We start from the raw sequence: 27,401 nt of genomic DNA, 5'->3' as shown, positions 1-27,401 counted from the left end.
ACAAGATATAGGTACACAATACCAAAATATGCAGTAATAGCAATAGAAAACAGTGCAAACAATGTATAGTCACAATAGAATGCAATGGGGGCACATAGGGATAGGAGCAACACAAACCATATACTCTAGAAGTGGAATGCGAACCACGAATGGACCCCAAACCTATGTGACCTTGTAGAGGGTCGCTGGGACTGTAAGAAAACAGTGAGTGTTAGAAAAATAGCCCACCCCAAGACCCTGAAAAGTGGGTGCAAAGTGCACCTAAGTTCCCCAAAGAGCACAGAAGTTGTGATAGGGGAATTCTGCAGGAAAGACCAACACCAGCAATGCAACAACGATGGATTTCCAGACGAGAGTACCTGTGGAACAAGGGGACCAAGTCCAAAAGTCACGATCAAGTCGGGAGTGGGCAGATGCCCAGGAAATGCCAGCTGGGGGTGCAAAGAAGCTGCCACCGGATGGTAGAAGCCGAGGATTCTGCAAGAACGACAAGGGCTAGAAACTTCCCCTTTGGAGGATGGATGTCCCACGTTGTGAAGAAGTGTTTTCCCGCAGAAAGACCGCAAACAAGCCTTGCTAGCTGCAAAGCTCGCGGTTAGGGTTTTTGGATGCTGCTGTGGCCCAGGAGGGACCAGGATGTCACCAATTGCGTAAGGGGACAGAGGGGGCGTCCAGCAAGACAAAGAGCCCACTCCGAAGCAAGCCGCACCCGCAGAAGTGCCGGAACAGGCACTACGAAGTGGAGTGAATCGGTGCCCACCCGAAGTTGCACAAGAGAGTCCCACGCCGCCAGAGGACAACTCAGGAGATCGTGCAATGCAGGTTAGAGTGCCGGGGACCCAGGCTTGGCTGTGCACAAAGGAAATCCTCGGTGAGTGCACAGGAGCCGGAGTAGCTGCAAAACACGCGGTTCCCAGCAATGCAGTCTAGCGTGGGGAGGCAAGGACTTACCTCCACCAAACTTGGACTGAAGAGTCACTGGACTGTGGGAGTCACTTGGACAGAGTTGCTGAGTTCAAGGGACCTCGCTCGTCGTGCTGAGAGGAGACCCAGAGGACCGGTGATGCAGTTCTTTGGTGCTTGCGGTTGCAGGGGGAAGATTCCGTCGACCCACGGGAGATTTCTTCGGAGCTTCTAGTGCAGAGAGGAGGCAGACTACCCCCACAGCATGCACCACCAGGAAAACAGTCGAGAAGGCGGCAGGATCAGCGTTACAATGTCGCAGTAGTCGTCTTTGCTACTTTGTTGCAGTTTTGCAGGCTTCCAGCGCGGTCAGCAGTCGATTCCTTGGCAGAAGGTGAAGAGAGAGATGCAGAGGAACTCTGATGAGCTCTTGCATTCGTTATCTAAGGAATTCCCCAAAGCAGAGACCCTAAATAGCCAGAAAAGGAGGTTTGGCTACCTAGGAGAGAGGATAGGCTAGCAACACCTGAAGGAGCCTATCAGAAGGAGTCTCTGATGTCACCTGCTGGCCCTGGCCACTCAGAGCAGTCCAGTGTGCCAGCAGCACCTCTGTTTCCAAGATGGCAGAGGTCTGGAGCACACTGGAGGAGCTCTGGGCACCTCCCAGGGGAGGTCAGGGGAGTGGTCACTCCCCTTTCCTTTGTCCAGTTTCGCGCCAGAGCAGGGCTGAGGAATCCTTGAACCGGTGTAGACTGGCTTATGCAGAGATGGGCACCATCTGTGCCCATCAAAGCATTTCCAGAGGCTGGGGGAGGCTACTCCTCCCCAGCCCTGACACCTTATTCCAAAGAGAGAGGGTGTAACACTCTCTCTCTGAGGAAGTCCTTTGTTCTGCCTTCCTGGGCCAAGCCCGGCTGGACCCCAGGAGGGCAGAAACCTGTCTGAGGGGTTGGCAGCAGCTGCAGTAAAACCCCGGGAAAGGCAGTTTGGCAGTACCCGGGTCTGTGCTAGAGACCCGGGGAATCATGGGATTGTCTCCCCAATACCAGGATGGCATTGGTGGGGCAATTCCATGATCTTAGACATGTTACATGGCCATATTCGGAGTTACCATTGTGAAGCTACACATAGGTAGTGACCTATATGTAGTGCACGCGTGTAATGGTGTCCCCGCACTCACAAAGTCCAGGAATTGGCCCTGAACAATGTGGGGGCACCTTGGCTAGTGCCAGGGTGCCCACACACTAAGTAACTTGGCACCCAACCTTTACCAGGTAAAGGTTAGACATATAGGTGACTTATAAGTTACTTAAGTGCAGTGTAAAATCGCTGTGAAATAACGTGGACGTTATTTCACTCAGGCTGCAGTGGCAGGCCTGTGTAAGAATTGTCAGAGCTCCCTATGGGTGTCAAAAGAAATGCTGCAGCCCATAGGGATCTCCTGGAACCCCAATACCCTGGGTACCTCAGTACCATATACTAGGGAATTATAAGGGTGTTCCAGTATGCCAATGTAAATTGGTGAAATTGGTCACTAGCCTGTTAGTGACAATTTGGAAAGAAATGAGAGAGCATAACCACTGAGGTTCTGATTAGCAGAGCCTCAGTGAGACAGTTAGTCATAACACAGGTAACACATACAGGGCACACTTATGAGCACTGGGGCCCTGGCTGGCAGGGTCCCAGTGACACATACAACTAAAACAACATATATACAGTGAAATATGGGGGTAACATGCCAGGCAAGATGGTACTTTCCTACAGTGAGCTTCTCCTGTCTTTCACTGCTTGGGAGACTATAGCAAGGGCCTCCTCCGGTATCTGCGGCAGGACTTGCGCAACCGTATCCCACAGGGAGAAGGTATAACGGCCCAAAAGACATGTGGTGTTCACAGACCGCAGTGCGAGGCTGGAGGAAGAAAACTTTTTGCCAAATCTAAGGCGTGGGGTGTTCGGACATGAATTTTGGGTCGTTCAGTGCATGCAGATGGCTGCGAGCGATAGTCTTGTTCACAGGAGCCCCTTTGTTGGGTCAGGACCATGTACCCAAAAGGACATCGGTGAGGGCCTCAGTGAATGGTAAAAGGGGTTCTGAAGAAGAAGCCCCAGGCTGAAGCACCTCAGTCAGGAGATTAGACCTGACTTCTACAGTAGGTAGCTCAAGGACGAGGACCTCAGCTGCCTTAGTGACCACCATACTGTAAGTAGCTCCCTCCGTCGTAGCCACGGTAGGAAGAGACAGCATGCCAGCATCAGGAGAAGTATCCAGATCACTTGCTTCGCCCAAATCCTGTGCCAAGTCCATAGTAGGGTCATCCTGGTATTCATAAGGGTCCAGGGACCCCCTCCAATTCTTCCCCGTATTCGTAGCCAAAGGAAAAAGGGTTTAAGTCCGACCTCGGGCGAAAAGTCCCACCGATGGCGGCGGCGGCCGACGCCGCTCCGACACAGAGTTGTCGGTGATAAGAATTGGGTCGACGTCAATAGTGGGCACTACCGACGTCGGGAGCATCGATAATCGACCCAGCGCTGGGGAAGGTCTCAAAGGTGAGACCAGCATCTGTGCGGATCCGCGTACGGATCCGGAGGTGAACTCGGTGGTCAAGGCCGAAGCTGCCGGCGCGGAACCCGAAGGCCTCTCAGCCGAACCCCGTGGGCCCGAAGGCACCATTTCGGGGTCGGCCTGCCCAAACATGAGGCACATGGCCTCATAAAACTCCTTCAGTTGGGCAGGGGTCGCTCCGGCTCCGGGAAACTCAGAGTCAACCCAGACGCAGGCTTCGAGGACGGAGGCCTAGTGCGTGGACGCTCGTCCCGCGTAGCATCGGTCGAGCAACGGGGTGAAGTCGGAAAGTGGGACTTCTTTGACTACTTCTTCTTACCTTGACCTGAGGATTTCGAAGAAGACGAGTGGTGATGACTCCGCGACCGATCTCAAGACCTTCCTCTCGAGCTAGACTGGGACCTGAGTGGAGTCGAGTGCCGGGCCGCCATTAGCTTTAGGGACCGCTCCCTCAACGCTTTCGGGTGCATGGCACGACACTGAGCACGACTTCAGGTCGTGGTCGTGGTCGCGCTCGAGGCACCACAATGAGGATCAGTCACCGACATCGTCCAATGGCAGTCCTCACAAGGCTTGAACCCTGTCTTCGGGGACATCTTGACGCACCAAAGCTGTACACAAAAACTTTGACAAAACAGTCTAATTCAGTCAAAAAATATCCAGGGTAGCTCTCTCCAGATCAGCGCGCAGCATGGAAAGAAAAGAACTGACGTCACTGCGCAAGGGCGGCGTCTATATACTACTCCCAACGTCATCACGCCGACCACGACTCCTACGGAGTCGACCAACGCACAAGGGTATAGCTCGAAGAAAAATCTCCCGATCCAGTCTGACTTCTGGGGGAAAATTCTAAGGTAAGGAATCTGCAACTAGAAGTCTCTAACAGATGTGAGTTGTAGTTATTTTGAGGGCAAACCTCACATTGTCATCAGACAAGTTGATCCAACTCAAAGGATCTCCTCACCTTCCCAAATGAAAAAAATATAGTCCATAAATCTGGCCCTCGTTTTGATGTTTTCTGAGAATGGGGCTACTTCATTATAGATTAACTGCTCAAAAAGAGTTATGTAAATGTTAGCCATTTGCTTGGGATGCACACAGCCCCCATACTGACTCCTTTGACCTGTTTGAATGGGTAACCATCAAATTCAAAATAATTTTCATTTAGTACAATCTCCAAGCACTGGATAATGAATTTGTTGGGTCCATCCGGAGCCTCCAGAGTAAAGATCAATCTCACCACTTCCAATGCTTCATTTTGAGGTATGTTCATGTAGAGGGTTTCACTATCCATAGTCACAACAAATTCTCTATTAGGATTAAATGCAAGCCCCACTTTACTTTGGGCAGAAAGTGTTGTGTATCCTTCACTTCACATATGATGTAAATCTCGAAATCAATGGTTTAAGAAAGGTGTCAATGTATTTAGACAAAGGTCCCGTTGCTGACCCGAGGGGAGGAAGAGGGGGGTCAGTGTCTTTATGGGTTTTTAGGGACCCTGTACATTACATGGGTTCTGGGGCCATGAACTTGTGAAAATATAAATTCCTGCCTACTAATCTTACCAGCATGGAGTGCTGCTTTACATATCTTTCAATTTTATAGACGTTTTTCACTAGATCTCCCCTCACTTTCACATAATTTTAGGTTTGCATCCGACAGTGTCAAACACAACAATACCTCCTTCCTTAACACAGGGCTTAATAGTGATGGTGTTGTTATGCTGGAGGGCAGATAGGGCTTCAGACTGTTCTTTAGACAAATAGTTTTGAGGTCCCTGAACAATACCCTCATAAACTTGCCCAATACAGTTTTTTCAAAGACCTTCACCTCAGAATCCAACTCATACAGACTGGGTATAAAATCCAAAGGAGGTTTTAAACCTGCGAGATTTAATTCAGCTGTTTGCTCTTCATTAAAGGAAAACTCCAACCTAATTGTAGGAGGGAAAAAAAGCATGGAGGTCCCTTGATGAGCCTAAATGTATTTCTCATTTGATAATAACTTTGGTGGTAAATGGTTCCATCTCCAAACGGCATTTCCTTTGTAGACTAACAGAGAGAAACATTTTTAGTTTAAGGGTACAATCCACCGGGATCAAGAGCCACCTTTACCAACCTCATCACCAACTTAGTCGCTCCACTCACCAATGACTCTAGAGCATACATTCCCCTCAGTGACCTCAACTTTCACCTTGAAGACCAAAATGACCCCTGATCCACAACACTCCTCGAAAGTTTGAGCAACACTGGGCTTTGCCAGCTCGTCCCAGAAACAAGGCACCACAGGACACATATTGGACCCCATCTTCACAAGCAGCAGCGAACAACTGATAAGGACAAACCACTCCATCATTGAATTCCAAATCAACGCACCTCAAGTCAACACCTCTACCAGGTTCAGCATTCAAAGTTGCAGCCAGGACAAAATCACAGAAGCATACTGGCTCAGCACCCTATGCAGAGATCAACCTAGCCCCACAGACAACCTCACAAGGTCATTAACAACTTCAACAACTGGATCAAGAACTGTGCAGACTCCCACGCACCCATCAAACCCAACAAGCATAGCAGATCATACAAGCAAGTCTGCTGGTACACAGAAGACTGCCAAGACACCAAAGACTGTAAACAGCTAGAAAGGAATTGGCAAGCAGGCCACAGCACCACCAACAGAACTACCTACAAAATGGCACTCAGATGCCATCACCAGCAGATGAGGCACAAAGAAAAAAAAGCACTAGTAGACCGCATCAAAGGAAGCTCCTGTGGCTACAAGGAGTGGAAATCTTCTTAATTGTTAAGGATGTCACCTTTCTTTCAGCCTCTAACACCAACATTGTTGCCTCCCAACAACTCTGCAACAACCTCTCCAACTTCTTCCACAGCAAAATTGCAAACATCTACATCAACTTCAAGGGCCCAACCCCAAGAACTCGTTGCTAACCTACCCACCACCAACCAAGACTACCACCTGACCGAATGAACAAACCTCACCAGAAACAATACAGCAACAATTATGCAGACCATCCACTCAGGAGCCCCAACACACAAATGCCCCAGAACAGCTACAACCTGGGAATATCACCAATCAGCACCACCAAGACCCCACATCATCAACACCTCCATCAAATCTGCCACTTTCACAGATGAACAGAAACTAGCAGAAAAAGAACAACCTCCACAAGAAGCCCACAGCTGACCCGAATCAAATAAGCAACTTCCAACCTATCTCTCCGTTTCCCTATCCAGCCAAAGTCTTAGAGAAGGCCATCAACAAGCAACTCATGACCCACCTAGAACTTTAGCATCTTTTTGACAACACTATCAGGATTCAGGAACAACAGCACCAAAACAGCGCTCATCACAGCTACCAATGACAACCGAATCATCCTGGACTGATAAGAAACAGAGGCCTTTATCCTGCTCGACCTCTCTGCAGCCAACAGTCTCCCATAGCACCCTCATCAGAAGACTTCACAAGATTGGCATACAAGGATCCATTCTCAAATGGATCTGTTCCTTCCTCTTGGTGAGAACCCAAAGGATCAGGCTGCCACCATTCATATCACACTAATAAACTGATATGCGGATTCCCACAGGGATCGTCTCTCAGCCCCCACCCTTTTCATGACACCACTGACCAACATCATCCAATCACAAGACATCACCACCATCTCCTACGCTGATGACACCCAACTCATCCTCTCCCTGACAGACAAAACCACTGCCAAAACCAACTTCACCAACTGCATGACCATGGTAGCAGACTGAATGCAAACCAACTGCATGCAGTTCAACTTCGGCAAGACGGAAGAACTGGTATTTAGCAACAAGACCTCACCATGAGACTCCACCTGGTGCCCATCGGAGCTAGGACCAACACCCACACCTGCAGACTACACAAGACATCTAGGGATCATCCTAGACAAGCTCAACATAACAGCTCAAGTAAGTGTTGTGTGCACCTCCTGCTTCCACAACCTAAGGATGTTGCAATAGATCTTGAAATGTGCACCTCAGAATACCAGACAGACTGTCACAAAAGCACTCATTACCAGTAGGCTGGACAACTGCACCATACTAAAGACCGGAATCTCCAAACATCTCCTACACAGACTCCAGAACATCATGGGTGACTCCTACTCTATCCCCCCATGGAGCACCCACATTAAGCGCCTTAGGAAGCTTCCCTGGCTCCCAAATCACAAATGCAGCAAATTCAAACTTCATATGCACACATAAAAAGCCCTACAAAAACAGGACCAGAAGACCTGAACAGCTGCATACACTTTCCCCAACCCACCGGACTCCTACTCCCACCCACAAAAGGAAAACTGGAGGTCGCTCATTCTCCTACATCGCTTATTCAATGACCACAGTCAACACATCAGAGTCTCCTTCTCATTATTGAATTCCACAAGATGAACTGGCTCTTCGTATAAGCACTTTGAAGACCAAAAAAACACACACCTGCCCAAGCGACACTGGTGAATGGTGCGCTATACAAATCAATAGAACACAAAAGGGTACACAAAAGGCAGCAGGAAAACATATGCAACCTCTGCTTACATTACCTGGATGTAACTGGGAGGTTTATTAATTTAACAGAACCCCATGATTAAGAAAATAATAATCCCTAAAACAATTCTCTAGCTAAAGTATCTTCGATGGATTCAAATACTTTGATTAATTCCAGTCAAGCTGGGAATCACTGAAAGATAAAGGGTAACGCTTGTTGATATTAATTTCAACAGTTGAAACAGCTAATTACAGTAGCCCAGTCATCTCAATTTGTACACCAAACCGCACCTACTGAGGTTGACAGGCTTTGAGCTCCACAAGCCAAAGATTTTCAAAGCAGAGTATTTAGCAACAGCCTAACAATTAGGATTGGAGGGTCACATGAATTTATGAACGATGATAAATCTGGAAACAATGTGGTTTCATAGATTCAAATGCCAGAATTACAACTGGATAGCAGAGTTACAATGGGGACGGGAATGAGGACTATCATTTAGAACTGTTCGGTAGTATCACCTGTCCGACGTCTCAGCTCTCCTCTAGACTTCAAAGCAGTTGCGCTTGGTAAAGGTTGCAGCCTATGCAGTGATCTTACATACATCTAAGAGGCAGGATTTGGAGCAGCAGGTGCAAGTCCACTGGTACAGGACAACTTTCCCACTGATTAGTCTTAAAGCTTTGTTGTTAACAGATATGCAAGCCACCAAAAAAGTCCCAATCCATGTTTTGTTAATCCCCAATATTTACAAGGCTGTGCATATGAAACAAACACGTTATCAGTCTTGCAGATATTTGTTTCGTTAGAGCAATATCTGAGGCAAGATGTCAGATCCAGAATATGAAATTGAAAAAAAACAAAATAGCAGAACTATTTGCTGTTTTAAGGTAAACTGTGGCATGAACTGTGGATTAACAGCTAGAACTACTCTACCTTTATAGAATATAAGGTAGGAATCCTTTATCAAGCAGCCTTTAGCTCACTAATTCTCCAAATAGTCTTTACTGCAAACAAAATGGCTGCCTCCCATGAGGGCTGCTGTGTGGACAGCGTCGAAATGTGTTCAAAGCGATCTTTAAGAGCACCCAATACAGTCTTAAGTACTAAAAAGGGGAAACTGGTTTTGCTATCTGGATACTGCTTCCAAACAGGCCAATGATGGAAGAGCATTGAAAACCAAGAATAAGAAAGATGGAGTAGATGCAGCAGAATATGATGGAGAAATGGATAGTGGGTTGAGCGTTCTGCCTTAGACGACACACAAAATGTTTCATTTATAGTATAGGAACTCAAAGTGGAATGTGCTCATGAAGCCATTAATATCTCTCTGCAGTCTTAAGGAAATAGACAGCAGCATGAAAGTTTTTTTGCCAAGCAAACTTTTGATTCAGCGGTGTAGCTGAGAACACAAGAAACCTGAAACTACCCCTGCTTGTGAACACGTAGTTTCTTTTCTAGTATAGAACTGCTGAAAATGTTTTCAAACAAGAGTGAATTCTTGGTTTCTTACACTTACTAGGTCTTATAAGACATTCTTCACCAACCCACAACATGCTAGATTCCCATCACCTCTGAACCCCCTCAGCCTTCACCAGGTGAGAAAGAAGCTGACACAGCCCCAGAATACAGGGTAGGGACACACAGACATACCTCAAGGCCTCCTATCCCATATGGAGGAGGCACAGTAAACAAACATTCAGTCATCACTATGCATCAGGTGCTCAAGTGAGTGCCAGTGCTCCTGATGGACAGAAGGAGAGGCATGCTTGCGGTTACCTCAATGCACAGGTGGGAATACTCGTGCTGCTTACACTCATCTCCAGGAAGAGCCTAGTCCACCCCCACTAGCCAGCCCTCCAAGCATTATATTCACCGCAGGTGTCAGGATACAGTGGGTGATCATTACTTTGTGGGCTTTGCTGCAACAAAGGACAAAATTGTAACCGAGTGCACGTTCTTTCATTGGGCTTCCTATGCATAAAGATTTATTGGTCAAGAAAGTCTTCAGCTGGCATCTATGCCTACTCCTTGTGGATTGTTTTACCGATTCCACTGACCTCACGAGAAGTATCCCAATATCTGGTGTTTGGCAAGTGACCGCTGGGTCATCCTTGAATACATTTGCAAAACATTCTCACAATCCAGGATCGCACTGATGGTTACTTTGCCAGGCCTTGTTACATGATTCCTTGGTTGACTGCCGGAACTCACCACACCTCCTAGGGAAATATTACTTTGGGACTCATTTATTAGGTGAGGAGCCTGAGGGAATAATTAGCCATTAGATGAAAAAGTTACTATTCAGCAACTTATTTCAGGGGGGACACCTTTTCTTAAAGCAGATCTCTCACTGGGCTCTTCTTTCCTTATGAGTTAGCCCAGTCACTAATAACATACCAAGTATGCAAATAAAGCATATGCTGTTGTTTTTGCCCCTGTTAAAGAGCATGGTCTACTTCTTTGTACCCCTCTACTGGGCACACAGAAGTACTAGGAACAGACACTTGGGTGCCTGCAGATACACTGATAGGGCTAGAGAAGGATGATGCAACTAGAGAATATAAATCAGAGTGATAGAGATCATACCACGCTCTGCTTAAATATAGTTTGATACAGGTAACAACTTCTCTCTGGGTTGCCGTTTACATGATCTATAATAAAATTAAAAAATAAAAACTCTTACCAGCTTGATTTGTAATATACGTCATGTTGGTGGGATCCAGATCCTTTGCTTGGTCATAGTGTTTTAGAGCAGATTCAAAGTCTTTCTTTTTATAAGCATCATTACCTAGTTCTTTTTCTTTCAAAGCCTGAGGAAGACAAGATCAGATATGAACATGTTACAAAGTCAAGTCTTAGACTTGAATTTGCAGAGTAGAAAAACGTTTCTAGATACTCCAGATTCCCATTCCCAAGCAGGGGTCGATTATAAGTAGTAGCACAGCAGCCAACTAAACAAAAACATACACAATTCAGTTCCTTCAAAACTAATATTTAGCAAATCTGTCATACCTGTGAATCGTATTCTACATTTCCCAGAATGTTGCAACTTCAGTGAATTATGGATTTAATCCAATATTAGGCCCAGAACATTAGCTGTACAAAGGAACTCAGCTCTCATCAGCCACTCAAAGAAACAAGACAATGCACTTAAGGAAATTATCATCAGAGCCTTTTGTTTAATGACCCAGCACCACATTTTATACTTCTTGCTAAGTGCATGTGATCTTTTTTCATACTGCAATCTTGAGCACAGCCCCCACCCAATAGCATGAAAATATGAACTTGCAGCACTGTAGTAAAAGAAACACAAGATGGAAAGGGGAGACTTAACCAGGTTCACTGGTACCCAATATCCTTCTTTGAGGCAGCTGCCTTCCTGAAATATTTCAGAGGCTAGAGCCGCAAGGCAATTGAGAGGGCCTGGATAAACCACTGGAGATGTTGAGTTGCTAAATACCTTTGTTGGCCGTCATCAAACTAGGGGATGGCAGGGGAAACTCTTCTGGTACTAGACTAGAGAATGGGATGGAATGAGCATGGTGGGTGTGCATTCTAAGCACACTTATCTCTACCTTTAGGAATTTTAAATTAAAGTTCACAAGTGTTCCCTTACTTGCACTGAAATCTCAGAGGCAACGGAAGGAGGTGCCCTGGAGGCTTCAGTGGATGGTGTGGGGCAATGACCTTGATTCACTAGACTAGAACTGCTTTCCTCACTTCAAATTATCATCCAAATTCTTCAACTGAGGTCAGTTTGGATACAATGTCAAGAACTCTAAAGCAGCGACAATCAAGCCTCTAGAGCTTTTTGTGGCACAGGCAAAAGGCACTATATTTCTGCAGCCCACCAATACCGACAGGGCCTATACAGGCAGTGATGGAACAGGTGGAAGTCTTACATTAAAAACTGGTAATATGAAGCAATGTTGACACTAGAGATCGGGCTGAAGTGCAATGAACAAGTTACTTGCCTTCGCTAATGCTCTTTTCGGTGGATACTCCAACTACAGATTCCCTACTTTTAGAATAAAAACAGAGACCAGAATGTATGTGTATTTTTTCTTTACTGCAATTCGTCACACATGCAGATTTACGGGGCCATCAGGCTCAAAGACCACATACCTCCCAGAAGTGAAAGAGCACAAGTAGATATAGGTGCCAACCCTGCAAACAGACTGGTTTTACCGTTATCCAAACCCACAGATGCTGATCAATACAGACATACTGAAGGTGACACTAACCTGAACTTGGGGCCTTTTCATCAGATACAGGAGTTCACTACATAGAATGGGGAGAAGGAAGTGCGGTGAGTAATCTGCAGTTACAGTATCGACCAAAAAGAGCCTTATTGAAGGAAAGTAATCTGTTCTTGTGATGAACAATTCTGACCACAGATTCTTTCCAATATTTTCTTCTTTCTCCTCTTCCGCCCCGATGTCCTGCATCATGCCTCTCAGCCTTATTCCATCCCAAGCTTGTAAAGTTCTTTTGGACTAAATTTAACAAATGTCAGTCTTGCACAGAAAAGAAGGCTTGTGGACAGACCACACACAACTTGTGAGTGTCTGAGACTACCTTCCTCTTCCCACAGATAGGCACGTGGAGAAAAAAAAAAAAAAAGGAAAGAATTTCTGACAGGAAAAACTTATCAGAAAAAGAAAAAAAAAAAAAAAAACAGGAGCGTTGAGTGAAATTGCAAAATATAAAAAACAAAATGAAAAAAAAAAAAAAAAAACGATCACAGACAGTAAATTCAAAGAATTTTAGAGGTTTGAAGCCTCTCAAGTGTTCTGAGAGACTTCACTCACAAGCAGAAAAATAAACTGGTCCTGGGATCTCACTGCCAAAATAATGCATCATGGGCAGGAAAGTCGCCAGAGTCTGAAGAAACCTAACTTGTTTTCACAGCACTCAATGTAAGCTTACCAGGCGTTTTCCTTTATGTTAGACAGATCTTAAGACTGTGCATCTCGTTTGCTGCAATGCAGTTTTATGTTGGAAACCTTGGTGTCTCACAGTCCACATTTCAGGGAAAAGTCATGGATAGGCTTGCAATGGGAGCACATTATTATATAAATACCTGCACCTTAAATTTTTTTAATTCTATGATCAAAAATAAATAAGTGTCCCGGAGTCACGCATGTAGCAAGGAATTATTATTTAATATCCAATCACCACGTCTCTATAGCAAATCTTGAAAGATTATGGAGCACAAAGGGCTTTGCAGCTCACTTGGGTCACCAAGAAGTCTTTCTTGAAATAAGCGGTCACAGAAGACCACAAATTAAAATACTTTAAAGTCAGTTTTGTGTCAGATAGATTTTGGTGTCACAAGGCAGTGAGAGTCAAACTGGTGAAAAAGGAAGCATTAGATTTCCCCCCTTCCCAATTCATCCTCCCCTCCCCCAGACAGTGCTTAATTTGTGAAAAAAGAAGTGCCACTGCAACTTCACCACTCGCTGCTCCCCCTAGCGATGCCCAACGACAGTACTGCCACTACTAGCCATCACACTCATACAAGAGTGACAATTCAAGTTTTAAATATACATTAGAATGACTAATACATGCCACCCAAGCTATTTTTGTAGTTTTAGATGGCAGGCATTAGTGATTATAAAGTATATTTAATGATTTTAATGTATATATAACCATTAAACAACAGCTGATGTGTTAAAAAATAAACAGTGCCAGGCTGTTATAATAGCTGGTGTTGATAAACTGCCAGTACTGAGTACCGGAAACCTCTGGCTCAAATTAAGCACTGCCCCCAAATCTCTAACAGAAGGCCCCAACAGCCCTAATAAGTTATACGAGTGTTGAACTGCATATCAAGGGAAAATCTGGTGCTTCAAAAGTATATCTTAGTATTTGAAATGTTCACATTTGCAGCATAGGATTATCATATAAAAACACTATCAAAGCTAATCTAGCATGGCACAAGCTACTAATGAGCACCAAAATAGTGTCAACTAAAACATGCAACCATTTGGAAATGTGTTAAAGGAAAAAAAAATCAATGTGCAGATACATTTGATCCCTTGCTTAAGAAAGATTTTCTAACAATTATACCAGATGGGTACTCAAACAGTTACCAAAAACGGTTACAAAAAAAACAACAAAAAAAAAACGCTCGCAGATAAATCACATTTCCAATAAACCTGAACACAGAGCATGGGATGCTAACTTAAATAGCAGCTTTCAGAAATGGAAACCGGTGGCTGAATTAACATCAGTCATTGAACGGAGTCGGGCTACCACACCAGGCATTTTACAAAACCGTGAGGTGACAGTTCAAAACCATAGTCCACTGCACTTAACAAACCTGCTTTTTGTTCTCAGGTAGGTCCTCCTCCATCGGCTCCGGTTTGGATTCCTTCTTTTTTGGTTGTGGAGGTGGAGGTGACATAACATTTTCTTCATCATCGTCATCTACGGTTCCCAAGTCTACTCCTAGAAGCACGCTAAGTGTTGTCATAACTCTAGGGTCCTGCAACTTCCTGTAATAAATAATGTTAAACTCATGAAACCCAGATGCAGTTTCTGTGAGAAAGTGAACAATTAAGGCAGAGTTATTTTGATTTGATTTATTGCCAGGTAAAACATTTAAACTCTTGCGATATTCACATACTCTCATTCTATTTCCCAACCAGATCTATTACTGCCCCTAGTCATCCTAGAAACACTGTGCAGAACAGTAATCGGGAAAGGATGCCTACAGGGACTGGAGAGAAGTTGTCCAGTATGCCGTCATGTCCTGATGCAAAGGGTTAAGGGAGAGAGGGAAGCCATGTCCTATGATGTACAAGTGAAGGTCCGCCTTTCTTCTTGCAGGTGAATACAGGCAGGTAGAATGCCTTGATCATTAACACAACACACTGAGGCCCTCATTATGACCTTGGCGGGCGGCTTCAGCCGCCCGCCAAGATCTGACCACCGGGCAGCCGCACTCCCGCCGCAGTCATTTTGATATCCCTGCTGGGCCGGCAGGCGGAAACCTGTTTTCCGCCCGCCGGCAGAGCGGGGATCTCGGCCGCAACACAGGAGCTGGCTCCAAATGGAGCTAGCGGTGTTGTGGCCGCGCGACGGGTGCAGTTGCACCCGTCGCGCTTTTCACTGTCTGCTATGCAGACGGTGAAAAGCTGCATGGGGCCCGCAGGGGCCCCGCGACTCCCCGTACCGCCAGCCTTTTCCTGACTGTTCAAACCCCCAGGAAAAGGCTGGCGGTCAGGGACTCTCAATCCCCTGGGCAAATGTGGCGCAACCGCCGCGGTCGTAATGAGCTTGGAAGCACCGCCAGCCTGTTGCCGGTGCTTCCGTCAAAACAGCCCTGGCGGTCTTGGACCGCCAGGGTTGTAATGACCACCTGAACCTTTAGGACGCGCTCTTTGAGGTCAGCTGAATACATGCTTTAGTGTTGTTGTTTTTTTTGGTTACATTTGTATCTTTAGAAAGGTCACTCAAGCAACGCACTAAAAGGTCTTTTTGTCTCAAACAGAAGAGCCAAAGACTAGCCAGGTTCTTTTTAAAAGCTAGCAGAAGCCACAATCATATTTCATTGTGGAGGCTATCTTTTTTTTTTTCTGCCTCACTAAGAACATATGTACATTCACAAGATGAGGGCCTGTCAACAGATATTGGTATTTGACATGAAGTACAATTTTATCACATCACAGTTACAGCAGGACACACAACATGGCCTATCACTGGTAAATGTAATTTGCCTGACTGAAAACTATTGAAAGAATGAGGAGGACTGAAGCCAGTGACCAAAATGATGCTACCCCAAAGCAGAGTTTCTTTCACGGCATCATTAACTTGTTTATTTAAAAAATTCTCCAATAGACTAAAAACATCCATATTGAAAGACCTATGACTTCCACTTACGTTCCAAGATCAGAAGGCTTGTTCTTGAGTTGCTCAATGAGTTCTTTGTAACTAGGATCATTGAGCAGTGCTCTTGTTCTGGGATCACTCTCCAGTTTCTGATAAAGATTTGGTGCGTTGAAAGGATTCATAAACTTTCTTTCTGTCGACAGGGAGAAAGAAGGAAACAGGTCGTGATATACCTGCACAACAGCAAGCTTACACAAAAAAGCATTTTTTTTTCTACAGCATGTAGGTTGCATAAAAAATAGCATACAATACAAAAACATTAAAACAATAAAGACAATGAGGCACATACTGAAGTGGCAAAGTGAAAGTCTAGTCTACGCAGACTATGAGCTGTGCAAAAAAAAAAAAAAGATCAAATGATCAGCTTGTGGTGCACTTGATAAGGGTTGGTGTAAAAAGAAAAGGATGTAGGCTGCTTAGTAGAGAAAAAGTAAGAAAATGTGTTACTTAACTGTAACTGTAGTTCTCCAGTATTGGTATCTTTCATAGATGCACATGCTTGAATCATCCCTATCGCCAAGGTGGGAGTCCCACTGTAACCTTAAACATACATAGCAGTAAGTGTATTACACTAGGCCTATACAGGCACTGTTATGACCTATCAATGTTCTTTTATAAAAAAGAACCAAATCTGAAATATAACCAATCAGGCGACAGCACCCTCGAACACTCCCAACAGAGGCGGTTTCCCTTAGATTTTCCCATACAAGTGTGAAGTACATAGTCTATAGAAACGAGGGGAACCTGAGGGGAGGAGGGTGGGTCACACGTGAATCTAAGAAAGATACCAATACTGGAGAACTAGAGTTACAGATAAGTAACTAATTTTCTTCTCCAGTATTGGATCTTTCATAGATTCACATGCTTGAATTAGAGTAGCGAGCAGTGATAATTTATTCTAGCCATAAAATCGATAACAATCGGAATTATGCTACATTCAGCTAATATCAGAAAGCAATATACATATGTATTGAGAATAGGAACAATAATATAAATAATAAAAGCAATATTAACAACAAAAACATTAAACAAATATAGATCACATACAATTCAAGTGGAAGGTGGGACAATCAGAGAGGCTCACCTTAACGGAATAGATTTCTTAGCAGTGCTTGCCCAACAGCTGTACACGTTTTGTTTGTCTTATCCAGGCAGTAGTGCTTTGTAAATGCATGCTGAGGGGTACTCCCGCGAAGAGCGCTGCTGATATGGCTACTGCTCCGGTAGACTGGGCTTTAACCTTACTGTGCTGCGATTTTCCTGCCTGGGTATGACAAAATCATATAGCTAATCCGATCCACCTGGCAATGGTCTGCTTAGATATCGCAGAGGCTTTTCTTGCATCTCCATATGCAACGAATAGCTGGACCGATTTTCGAATTCTGTTTTTGGACGATAAAAAAAACTTTAAACATCTCCTTACATCTAGCGAATGTAGCGCTTTGTCCACAACCGTCTGTGGGTTAGGAAAAAACGTTCTTAAGAACACTGGCTCATTTAGATGGAAGTTTGATGGTACTTTTGGTATATACTCATGGTTTGTTCGAAGTATAACACCATTTGGAGTGAACTGAAGAAAAGGTTCCTTGATGGTTAAGGCTTGTATGTCACTCTTTTTGCTGATGTGAGAGCTAGTAAAAGCGATGTCTTCCAAGAGATGGATTTTTAACTTGTGGATTTTGCTAAATGTAATAAATAAGGAAGTATCCCCCGGGGTGACGACATAGGATGGACTCCTTCCGTAGCACACCACAAACAGAAACGCTTCCATTTAAGTTTATAGGTCTTATTGGTGGTGTCCGCTCTGGCTTTGGCCAATATTTCTCTGCATTCTGATGAAATGTCCAAGGTGGAGTATTCACTGAATTCAGGAGCCAGGCCGATAAGTGTAGAGATGAAGGATCCAGATGCCCGACTTGGCCCTGGTGCATGGTCAGTAGAGCTGGTGCCTGTCTCAGTAGAATATGTGGTTGTTCCGAATACAGAAGGAGTTCTGTGAACCAGACCTGTCTGGGCCACCTGGGTGCCTCTGGGAGGACACTGCATCCCTCTTTCATGTTGCTGATCACTCTGGGGATGAACAGAATCTGGGGAAAGCATAGGTATAGATTCCTGACCATCTCATCAAAAAAGCATTTCCCTACAACCCTTTTTGGGGATGCCAGCTTACGTAATATGGGCATTACTTGTTCTCGTATGTGGCAAAAAAAATACAGATTCGGCTTGCCCCACTTTTGGAAAAGTTGGTTGAGACTTGTTGGTCGAGTTCCCACTCGTGATACGGTATGAATGTCCTGCTCAAAAAGTCCCCTAGGAGGTTGGTTTGTCCTGGAAGGTGTTCTGCTTTCAGAGAAATTTGATTTTTTATGGCCCATTGCCATATGCGCGGAGTTTGACGTGAAAGCTCCAAGGACTTTGAGCCGCCCTCTTGTTCAGGTAAAACATACTTGTGGTATTGTCAGTTTCGTATTTTTGGTAAGAAAGACTTCAGTGCCAGATCTATTGCTTTCAGCTCTAGTTGGTTTATGTGAAGCTGTTTGTCCTTTTGTGTCAAGTTGCTACTTATCTGTAGAATTTGAAGGTGGGGACCCCAACCTTCGAGTGACGAATCTGTTATTATATTCCGGCACTTGTTGAAGAAAAGAAAGGCCCTTGGCTAATTTTGTCTGTTTTTCCCTTCAAGACACGTCAGTTTTCATTTACGGTGTGATCTGAATTTGATCATCGAAGGAGCCATTCACTTGGAGCCACTGAGTGTTTGCTCCTGTAGAGGTCACATGTGCAGTCAGCAAATTGGGATCAGTGGAATACATGAAGAAATCATTCACATGAATGATTTGTAATTCCAAACTGAAACAAACTTTTTTTGTTAATAGCTTTTGAGCCATTTCGCTTTCTCTTGAGATGGAAATGCTTTGCTTTGGATAGTATCCAGTATTGGCCCTAGGAAATTCACCTTCTTTGTGGGATGTAAGTGTGATTTGCGATATTTGATAGTACTAGAGTTTTGAACAACTGGAGGCAAATGGATGTGTGTTTTACCACCTGAGCTCTTGTGGATGCCTTTATGAGCCAGTCGTCCAAATATGGAAAGACTTGTATCCCCAGCTGGCGTAGGTGAGCCGCTACTGGGGCAGGCACTTTGGTAAAAATTCTGGGGGCCAATTTTAATCCGAATGGAAGGACTCAAAACTGTAGATGTATACCAGCTACCTTAAACCTGAGATTTTTCTGATGGTTTCGATGTATTGCGATATGGAAGTACGAATCCTGGAGGTCTAGAGATGTAATTTGATCTCCTGTGTTGAATTGGCATAGAATATCCTGAAGCGTTACCATACGAAACGTTTGTTTTTTCAGGAACTTGTTTAAAGCCCTCAAATCAAGTATGGGACGCCAATCCCCTGAGGGATTTTTTACTAGAAAAAAAAAAGCAGGAATAGAATCCCCGGTTCCTGTGCCAAACTGGAACAACTTCTATTGCCCCTTTGCGTATCACTGAATATCCTTTTTTGCAGAGCGGTTTTAACCATGGTGGTGTTGGCCCCGATGGAGAGGTATTAGGAGGCTTCTGAAGGAATTCTAGAGTATGTCCCCTGGATACTATATCTAGTACCCACTTGTCTGATGTTATCCTTGACCACTGAAGGATGTCGTAATTGATGCGGCCTCCAATCTTTGAAACACAGGTGTGGCTAGTAGCTGGTATGAATGTGTGGTCATCGTTTTCTGCCTATGTCTCTGCATGGGCAGCAGTTCTTCCCTTCGTGGGCTGTCTATAGGCAGCTGTAGGTGGTAATCTGTAATTGCTCCTGCTGTTGTCCGTACCTCTGTCAAAAACCTGTTTAAGCAGTTTGGTATTGTTGTCTATATGTTTGGAAACCACCATGAAAGGAGTAACTTCCCCTGCTTCTAGCCCCTCAATATTGGCTGTCTTTTGTACTGCAACGTACCTAGGGATTTGGACGTGTCTGTATCCGCCTTTATGGATTGTAACATCTCCTCCACATGCTTACCGAAGAGGCTTTCCCTATCATATGCCATGTCAAGTATTTTGCTTTGAACCTCTGGCCTAAAGAAGTAGATTTCAACCAGCCCTGTTTGCGCAACACCACTGCCCCCGTAAGTTGTCTAAATCCCATCAGTGAGATATCGATCGTGCAACCAATTACTTCGGCTGTGATCCGCTGTCCCTCCTGCTACACTAACTTTGCCTCTACTTTAGCATCCTCGGGCAAGAGGTCAATGTAAGAGGACATGCCTGCCCACATTTGTCATTCATATCTGCCTAAAATGGCTAATGAGTTGGCAGCTTTGACTTTTATTGCTGCTACTGAGGAGAACCTTTTTCCTATGTTGTCCAGACGGCGTCCTTCTCTATCTGGCGGGGATGATATTTGTGTTGAACGGTTTTTCGAGCAGCGTTGCGCCGCCTGATAGCCCACGGAATCCGGCTTCGGTTGGGTAATCAAACAAGCTGGAGAATCTTCTGGGGCTTTATACTTTTTCTCCAAACGATCTGGGAAGGTATTGTAGCTGGGTTTTTCATTGCTTTCAATCCTTCCTGCCATATAAAAAGTCAACGGGCTCTAACTGACTTTTATATGGGTCCTTAAAGTCATACAGGAAACAATCAGGGGAGAGGGAGAGGGAATGGGCAGTTCGAAATGTTAAGCCGCTCTTTTCATTAATTATGGAATCCGCCCTATGTCCTCTGGGGGGTGGATCCAATGGTCCTGGAAATGGTGGTGATGGAATAGGAATCAGGTATTCGTCCCTCTCACTAGGACTGGTTTCAGGTATTTCTCCCTCGTTCCTTTCTTCATCTGTGGACTGAGGGTCATTCTGTGGTGGCAGTTCTAAAGGGATGTTCATATCCGGTCTGAGCGAAGTCCCTGGATGGCTAGGGATAGGGGTCCGCAGTCCTGCTTGCCGGTCATGCTGCTGTGTGGTCGGAGTTGCTGGTACTGAGGGAGGAAATCTTCTATAGTAGTCATGCAACATGTTTTTGAGATCGGTCACTAATGACCCTGGCATAGGGACAGATATTCTGTGTCACCCTATGCAGAATACAACAGATGTGGTTGGACTTTTGCCGAATAATAGCTGTCCTGATATTGATCATCCCCATTGTCATCCAGGTCCTGACATTAAACTTGTGACTGACTCTTAGCCACTCCAAACGTTCCGTCATCTTAAGAAGATCGGTCTTCGTAATCCAATTGGTGTTGAGGAGTATACGGTAATACCTTACTTGGGGAGGTATGCATTGGTAGGATTGGAGATACTTTCTTTCCTGCAGTTATCAATGATAGAGGGAGAAACCTTGACATTCCTAAAGTGGTCATCGTCGGATCGGTCATAGATGTTTCTCTCGTTGCTGTGTCTGTCATCGACTGTTGTGTCGTCGATTAGGGTCATCGAAGGACAAGTCATCGATGGTTGCGTCGATGTGTCCCTCGTCGACGGGGTCTTTGATTTGTGTCGACGGGTCTTATGTCTTCGGTGGTTTGTCTCTTGTAGGCGATTTCCTCGACGACACGTGCATAGCGGATGGCTGAATAGTCGTCGATGATGCCCTTTTGTAGATTTTAGCTATTATGATAGTCAACGACTATAGTGGTGACGACGTGACTATCATAGGGGACACTGCTGTGGTGAACGTCGACTGATCATCGTTGTTGTTACTGTAAACGTGGTCGTCGACGAGCACTTTTTGTCAGAGTCTGAAGAGTATTTTTCCGGTTTTCTCCTTGGTGAAAAGAAAAAGAGAAGCACTTTTTGCAGGTGCTTCCGCCCAAAGGTGTTGTAGGTTCTGAGTGAACCTTTAAGGCTTTTAACTGGGTTTCTGACGATGATTAGGCATAGGTGTCTTGGTCTTTTTGTTTTTCTAAAGAAAGGTGTTCAGATTTTTTGAAAAACCTTCTTTGGAGGTTCGGCAGAAAGTCTTTTAGTTTTAGGCCTTTTTAGGGACTGAAGTCTGTGAGGAGGCCTCACTCTCCTCAGAAGAAGGGTATTCCATAGCTTCTGCTTTTGTGGCCATAACAAAAGTCTACCCTCTCTGTCTTTCAGGGTTTTATGATCAAAGGTGCGACAAATCTTGCAATCTCTCACCTTATGGTCTGACTGTAGGCAGTTGATGCTCTTCTTGTGGGTGCCATCAATATGATTTTTTCTTCCATTTATAATAAGTTTTTTTTAGTTTGTTGGAAAACCCTGTCCACTGGAAATCCAAGATATCTTAAAGAAATTTTCCTGTCAGAATGGCTGCAGAAAAAGAAGCTAAGCAGAGCTCAGGGAGACTCCCTTCACACGACGTGCGGTAGAACATCTAAGGGAAACTGCCTCTGTCGGGAGTGTTCGAGGGTGCTGTTGCCCGATTGGCTATAGTTCAGATTTGGTTATTTGTTCTTATAAAAGAACATGGATAGACTATAACAGTGCCTGTATAGGCCATAGAGGCCTAGTGTAATACACTTACTGCTGTGTATATTTAAGGTTACCGTGGGACTCCTAACTTAATGATGGGGATGATTAAAGCTTGTGAATCTATGAAAGATCCAATACTGGAGAACTAAGGGCCCTGGACACAACTAGAAATTAGGTATTTAACTACAATGGGGCAGTCTCAAGATCAACAACTTTCAACAGGGTGGAAATTCTCCAGGAATGGGCTCTCCAGCCATCCACAGTAAAAGCTTAGCAGCATATCTAAGCAAAATAGGAACAGTCTACTAACCTTCAGTAACACTCTTTCTGTGGATATTGAACTGCACAGTCTTCACCTTGAGAATACCCTTAAAGGGGCCGACTAGATCTGGAGATTGTGCTTAGTTAACCATTACCTCCTGTAATGGGAAGTGGCGTGGAGCACCTCTGTATTGGATCAGTACGGCCTCACTCACTGCTCTGGCCACAGTAGTGAAATCGGGGCCACCTCAACACAGTGATGTCAGATTCTTCTGGGTGACTGTCTGCGACAGTCGATGCAAAGCCTTAGTAATCAGATTGTGCCAGAGCGCAGATATTAAGTTGGAATCTACTGGACCAGAAGAGTCAGTTCTACAGAATGGGGAAGATTTTGGGTCGGTAAGAAATCTAGGGTTAACGTCTCCATCAGAAAGACTAGTACTGAAGAAAAGAAACTTGTTCTTCTGATTGATACGTCTAACTGCAGATTCCTCACACTCGGATTACCCCACCAGTACCTCCCCAAGTGATGGGTCTGTGGAGTGGCTCAGACTAGGAAATCCTGCCGGACAGAATTCCTCCCACTCCCAGTGGGCTTGGCTGTTCAGGCTGTAGTGCTTGAGGAATGTGTGAACTGACACCCAGGTTGCAGACTGTAAAGTGTCCAAGAATGACATTCCACCTGCCAGTGCTGGGGTAACCATTACAATGTGCCTATAGGCATTCTGGGGTTCATGGAAATGGCTCTTTCTGCTGGGTTATCCTCACACTTTTTTCCTTTCTCCTCCTATTTGTCTGACCTTTTTGGTGGCTTTAGGGCTATGGGCACTTTACTAATGCTGATTAGAGCTGAAGCGCATGGTACACGCTACCTTCAAACTTAGTATGATTGGCTTACACCTGTTTGGCATGTTTAATTTACCTGCAAAAGAGGTATACCATATACCCAGGGCCTGAAAATTAAGTGTTACTAATGGGCCTGCCTGATGAGGCCTACCACTGCAGGGCCTGCGTGTGCAGTTTACTGCTACATTGACATGCCATTTCAAACTACTTGCAAGGGCCTAAACTCCCCTTTGCTACACTTAAGTCACTCCTAAGGTAGGCCCTAGGTAGCCCTGTGGGCAGAGTGCTGTATATGTAGAAGGTAGGACATGTACTTTTATCTTTTACATATCCTAGTAGTGACAAACAGCCAATTTTGCTTTTCACTACTGTGAGGGCTGCTCCTCTCAAAGGTTAGACTTGGGGGAGTCCCTCATCTATTTTTAAGTGGTAATTACTGATCTGAAAGGAATAGGGTGGACAGGTTTGGTATGTTTGGAACGGTACTAGAACATCCTCCTTCCTGGTAAAGTTGGATTTTAAATTACCATTCTAGAAAGTGGGCATTTCTCTTTGCTTATAACTCTAGTGTTTTGCAGCCGGACGCCAATCCACGTCTAGGACAGAGTGACAGCTAGAATCTGTGCATACTTTTCAGACAGCCATGACACATGAGGGGCTGGGTGCAACAGGAGAGACGTCAGCATCTTGGGCTGGGAGAGGGTGTTCACACCTTACATGTAAATACGCTGTGTCCTGCCCTCACATAAAGGGCCGATTTACCCACTACCAATGTCTGGAACAAGGACTAGGTTAAAAGGGGTTGTGTTACTCTTGAAAGGGTTCCCCTTTTGAAGTCACCCCTTGAACAAAGACATGTTGGAGGTTAAGTACAGGGGCTCTGACCTTATGTTTTCAGAGCACTTTTGGAACTGGGACTGAACCTCTGTCAGAAGGACTGCTGCACTGCACAAAGGACACATCTAGACTTCTCTTTTCCGTTGCCTGCTTCCCCGCTTTGTTGTCCTGCTGCCAGCTGCTCCCTTGGCTTTGGTCCCACCAGACATGCTGGACTGTAAGGAGTAACCGCCACTGGAGTTAATTGTTCTGTTGTGCTGACTCAGTACCTGCTGTGTTCCTAAAAGGACTGACACTTTGCTAAGAGAAGTAATCCTATGTGCTGACCAGCTGCCACAGCCCCCTCGGTGCCCCCAGTGCTACCCAGGGATTGATGGCTGCCCGCCCCACCCATTCATGTGGGGTGACTTAGATGTAGTCACTTTTATGGTGCATTTATTGTGTCATTGGTGTGAGTATGTTGCGCAAATACTTTACACATTTCCTTTGGGGATAAGCCAGACTGCTCTGCGCCAAGCTACCAGGGGGTGAGAATAGATTATCTTTAGTAACTTACTTGCCTTTGCTAGAGAGGAGGGTTCTGGCTGGCTTAGGAGCATACCATAGCCTACTAGAATGAAAATGTCACTTACCCAGTGTACATCTGTTCGTGGCATTAGTCGCTGCAGATTCACATGTTTCGCACAGTCCGCTGCCTGGTGTTGGGCTCGGAGTATTACAAGTTGTTTTTCTTCGAAGAAGTCTTTTTTGGTCACGGGACCGAAGGACTCCTCCCTCTTCGGCTCCATTGCGCATGGGCGTCGACTCCATCTTAGATTGTTTTCCCCGCAGAGGGTGAGGATGGAGTTGTTTGCTATAAATAGTGCCCATGCAATGGAGTGAATACGTATGTACATAAAAAGTTTATAATAATTATTTACAAATGTACAAGTGTTTAAGATTTAAGATCTACTTCTAAACGGCTACAGGCTTCCCGGGGAGGCGGGAGGGCACATGTGAATCTGCAGCGACTAATGCCACGAACAGATGTACACTGGGTAAGTGACATTTTCAGTTCGATGGCATATGTTGCTGCAGATACACATGTTTCGCATAGACTATAAAGCAGTTACCTCCCCTAAAAGCTGTGGTTTAGCCTGTAGGAGTTAAAGTAGTTTGGAATAATGTTCTTAGTACAGCTTGGCCCACTGTAGCTTGTTGTGCATTTAGTACGTCTACACAGTAGTGTTTAGTAAATGTATGAGGCGTAGACCAGGTTGCAGCCTTACATATTTCGCTCATAGGAATGTTTCCTAGAAAGGCCATTGTAGAACCTTTCTTTCTGGTTGAGTGTGCCTTTGGTGTAATAGGCAATTCTCTTTTGGCTTTAAGATAGCATGTTTGAATACATCTGACTATCCATCTAGCAATGCCTTGTTTAGAGATTGGATTTCCTATGTGTGGTTTTTGAAAAGCTATGAACAGTTGTTTTGTTTTCCTGATTAGCTTTGTTCTGTCAATGTAGTACATTAGTGCTCTTTTGATTTCTAATGTATGTAGTGCCCTTTCAGCCACGGAATCTGGTTGTGGGAAGAACACTGGCAATTCTACTGTTTGATTTAAATGGAATGGTGAGATTACTTTTGGTAGAAATTTTGGATTTGTTCTTAGAACTATTTTATTTTTGTGTATTTGAATAAATGGTTCTTGTATGGTAAATGCCTGTATTTCACTTACTCTTCTGAGGGATGTGATTGCAATGAGAAATGCGACTTTCCAGGTTAGATATTGCATTTCACAGGAATGCATGGGTTCGAAAGGTGGACCCATGAGTCTTGTTAAGACGATGTTAAGGTTCCATGAAGGAACTGGTGGTGTTCTTGGTGGTATAATTCTTTTTAGCCCTTCCATGAATGCTTTAATAACTGGTATTCTAAATAGAGACGATGAATGAGTAGTTTGTAGGTAAGCAGATATTGCTGCGAGGTGTATTTTTATAGATGAAAAAGCGAGATTCGCTTTTTGCAAATGTAGTAAGTATCCTACTATGTCCTTTGTAGAGGCATGCAATGGTTGGATTTGATTGGTATGGCAGTAGCAAATAAATCTTTTCCACTTAGATGCATAGCAGTGTCTAGTGGAAGCTTTTCTAGCTTGTTTTATGACCTCCATGCATTGTTGTGTGAGGTCTAAGTGTCCGAATTCTAGGATTTCAGGAGCCAAATTGCCAGATTCAATGATGCTGGGTTTGGATGCCTGATCTGTTGTTTGTGTTGTGTTAACAGATCTGGTCTGTTGGGTAGTTTGACATGCGGTACTAGTGAAAGGTCTAGTAGAGTTGTATACCAAGGTTGTCTTGCCCATGTGGGTGCTATCAGTATGAGTTTGAGTTGGTTTTGACTCAACTTGTTTACTAGATATGGAAGGAGAGGGAGAGGGGGGAAAAGCGTATGCAAATATCCCTGACCAACTCATCCATAGAGCATTGCCTTGTGATTCGCGGTGTGGGTACCTGGATGCGAAGTTTTGGCATTTTGCGTTTTCTTTTGTTGCGAACAAATCTATCTGGGGTGTTCCCCAAATTTGAAAGTACTTGTTCAGAACTTGGGGGTGAATTTCCCATTCGTGGACTTGTTGGTGGTCTCGCGAAAGGTTGTCTGCTAGTTGGTTTTGGATCCCTGGAATAAATTGTGCTATTAGGCGAATGTTGTTGTGAATCGCCCACTGCCATATTTTTTGTGTTAGGAGGCACAATTGTGTTGAGTGTGTTCCTCCTTGTTTGTTTAAATAATACATTGTTGTCATGTCTGTTTTGACAAGAATGTATTTGTGTGTTATTATGGGTTGAAAGGCTTTTAACGCTAGAAATACTGCTAACAGTTCTAGGTAATTGATATGAAATTTTGTTTGGTGTACATCCCATTGTCCTTGAATGCTGTGGTGATTGAGGTGTGCTCCCCACCCTGTCATGGAAGCATCTGTTGTTATAACGTATTGAGGCACTGGGTCCTGAAATGTCCGCCCTTTGTTTAAATTGTTGCTGTTCCACCATAGAAGCGAGAGGTATGTTTGGCGGTCTACCAACACCAGATCTTGAAGTTGACCCTGTGCCTGTGACCATTGTGATGCTAGGCACTGTTGTAAGGGTCGCATGTGTAGTCTTGCG

The 27,401-nt window shown here is 44.7% G+C and overlaps 1 protein-coding gene across 1 annotated transcript in view; it reads right to left on the bottom strand.

Annotated features, from left to right (window-relative positions):
• The window catches only part of STIP1 (stress induced phosphoprotein 1), a 275,508-nt gene that overhangs the window by 141,732 nt on the left and 106,375 nt on the right, over positions 1–27,401 (bottom strand). Inside the window, exons 4-6 of the mRNA XM_069243209.1 lie at positions 15,875–16,016; positions 14,313–14,487; positions 10,671–10,797 (exon numbers count right to left, since the gene is read on the bottom strand). Coding sequence (XP_069099310.1) covers positions 10,671–10,797; positions 14,313–14,487; positions 15,875–16,016 — 444 coding nt within the window. The remainder of the gene's footprint in view (positions 1–10,670; positions 10,798–14,312; positions 14,488–15,874; positions 16,017–27,401) is intronic.

Source organism: Pleurodeles waltl, chromosome 7 (genome assembly GCF_031143425.1).
Source record: "Pleurodeles waltl isolate 20211129_DDA chromosome 7, aPleWal1.hap1.20221129, whole genome shotgun sequence".
Taxonomy (NCBI): domain Eukaryota; kingdom Metazoa; phylum Chordata; class Amphibia; order Caudata; family Salamandridae; genus Pleurodeles; species Pleurodeles waltl.
This window is presented reverse-complemented; position numbering and strand designations above follow the sequence as displayed.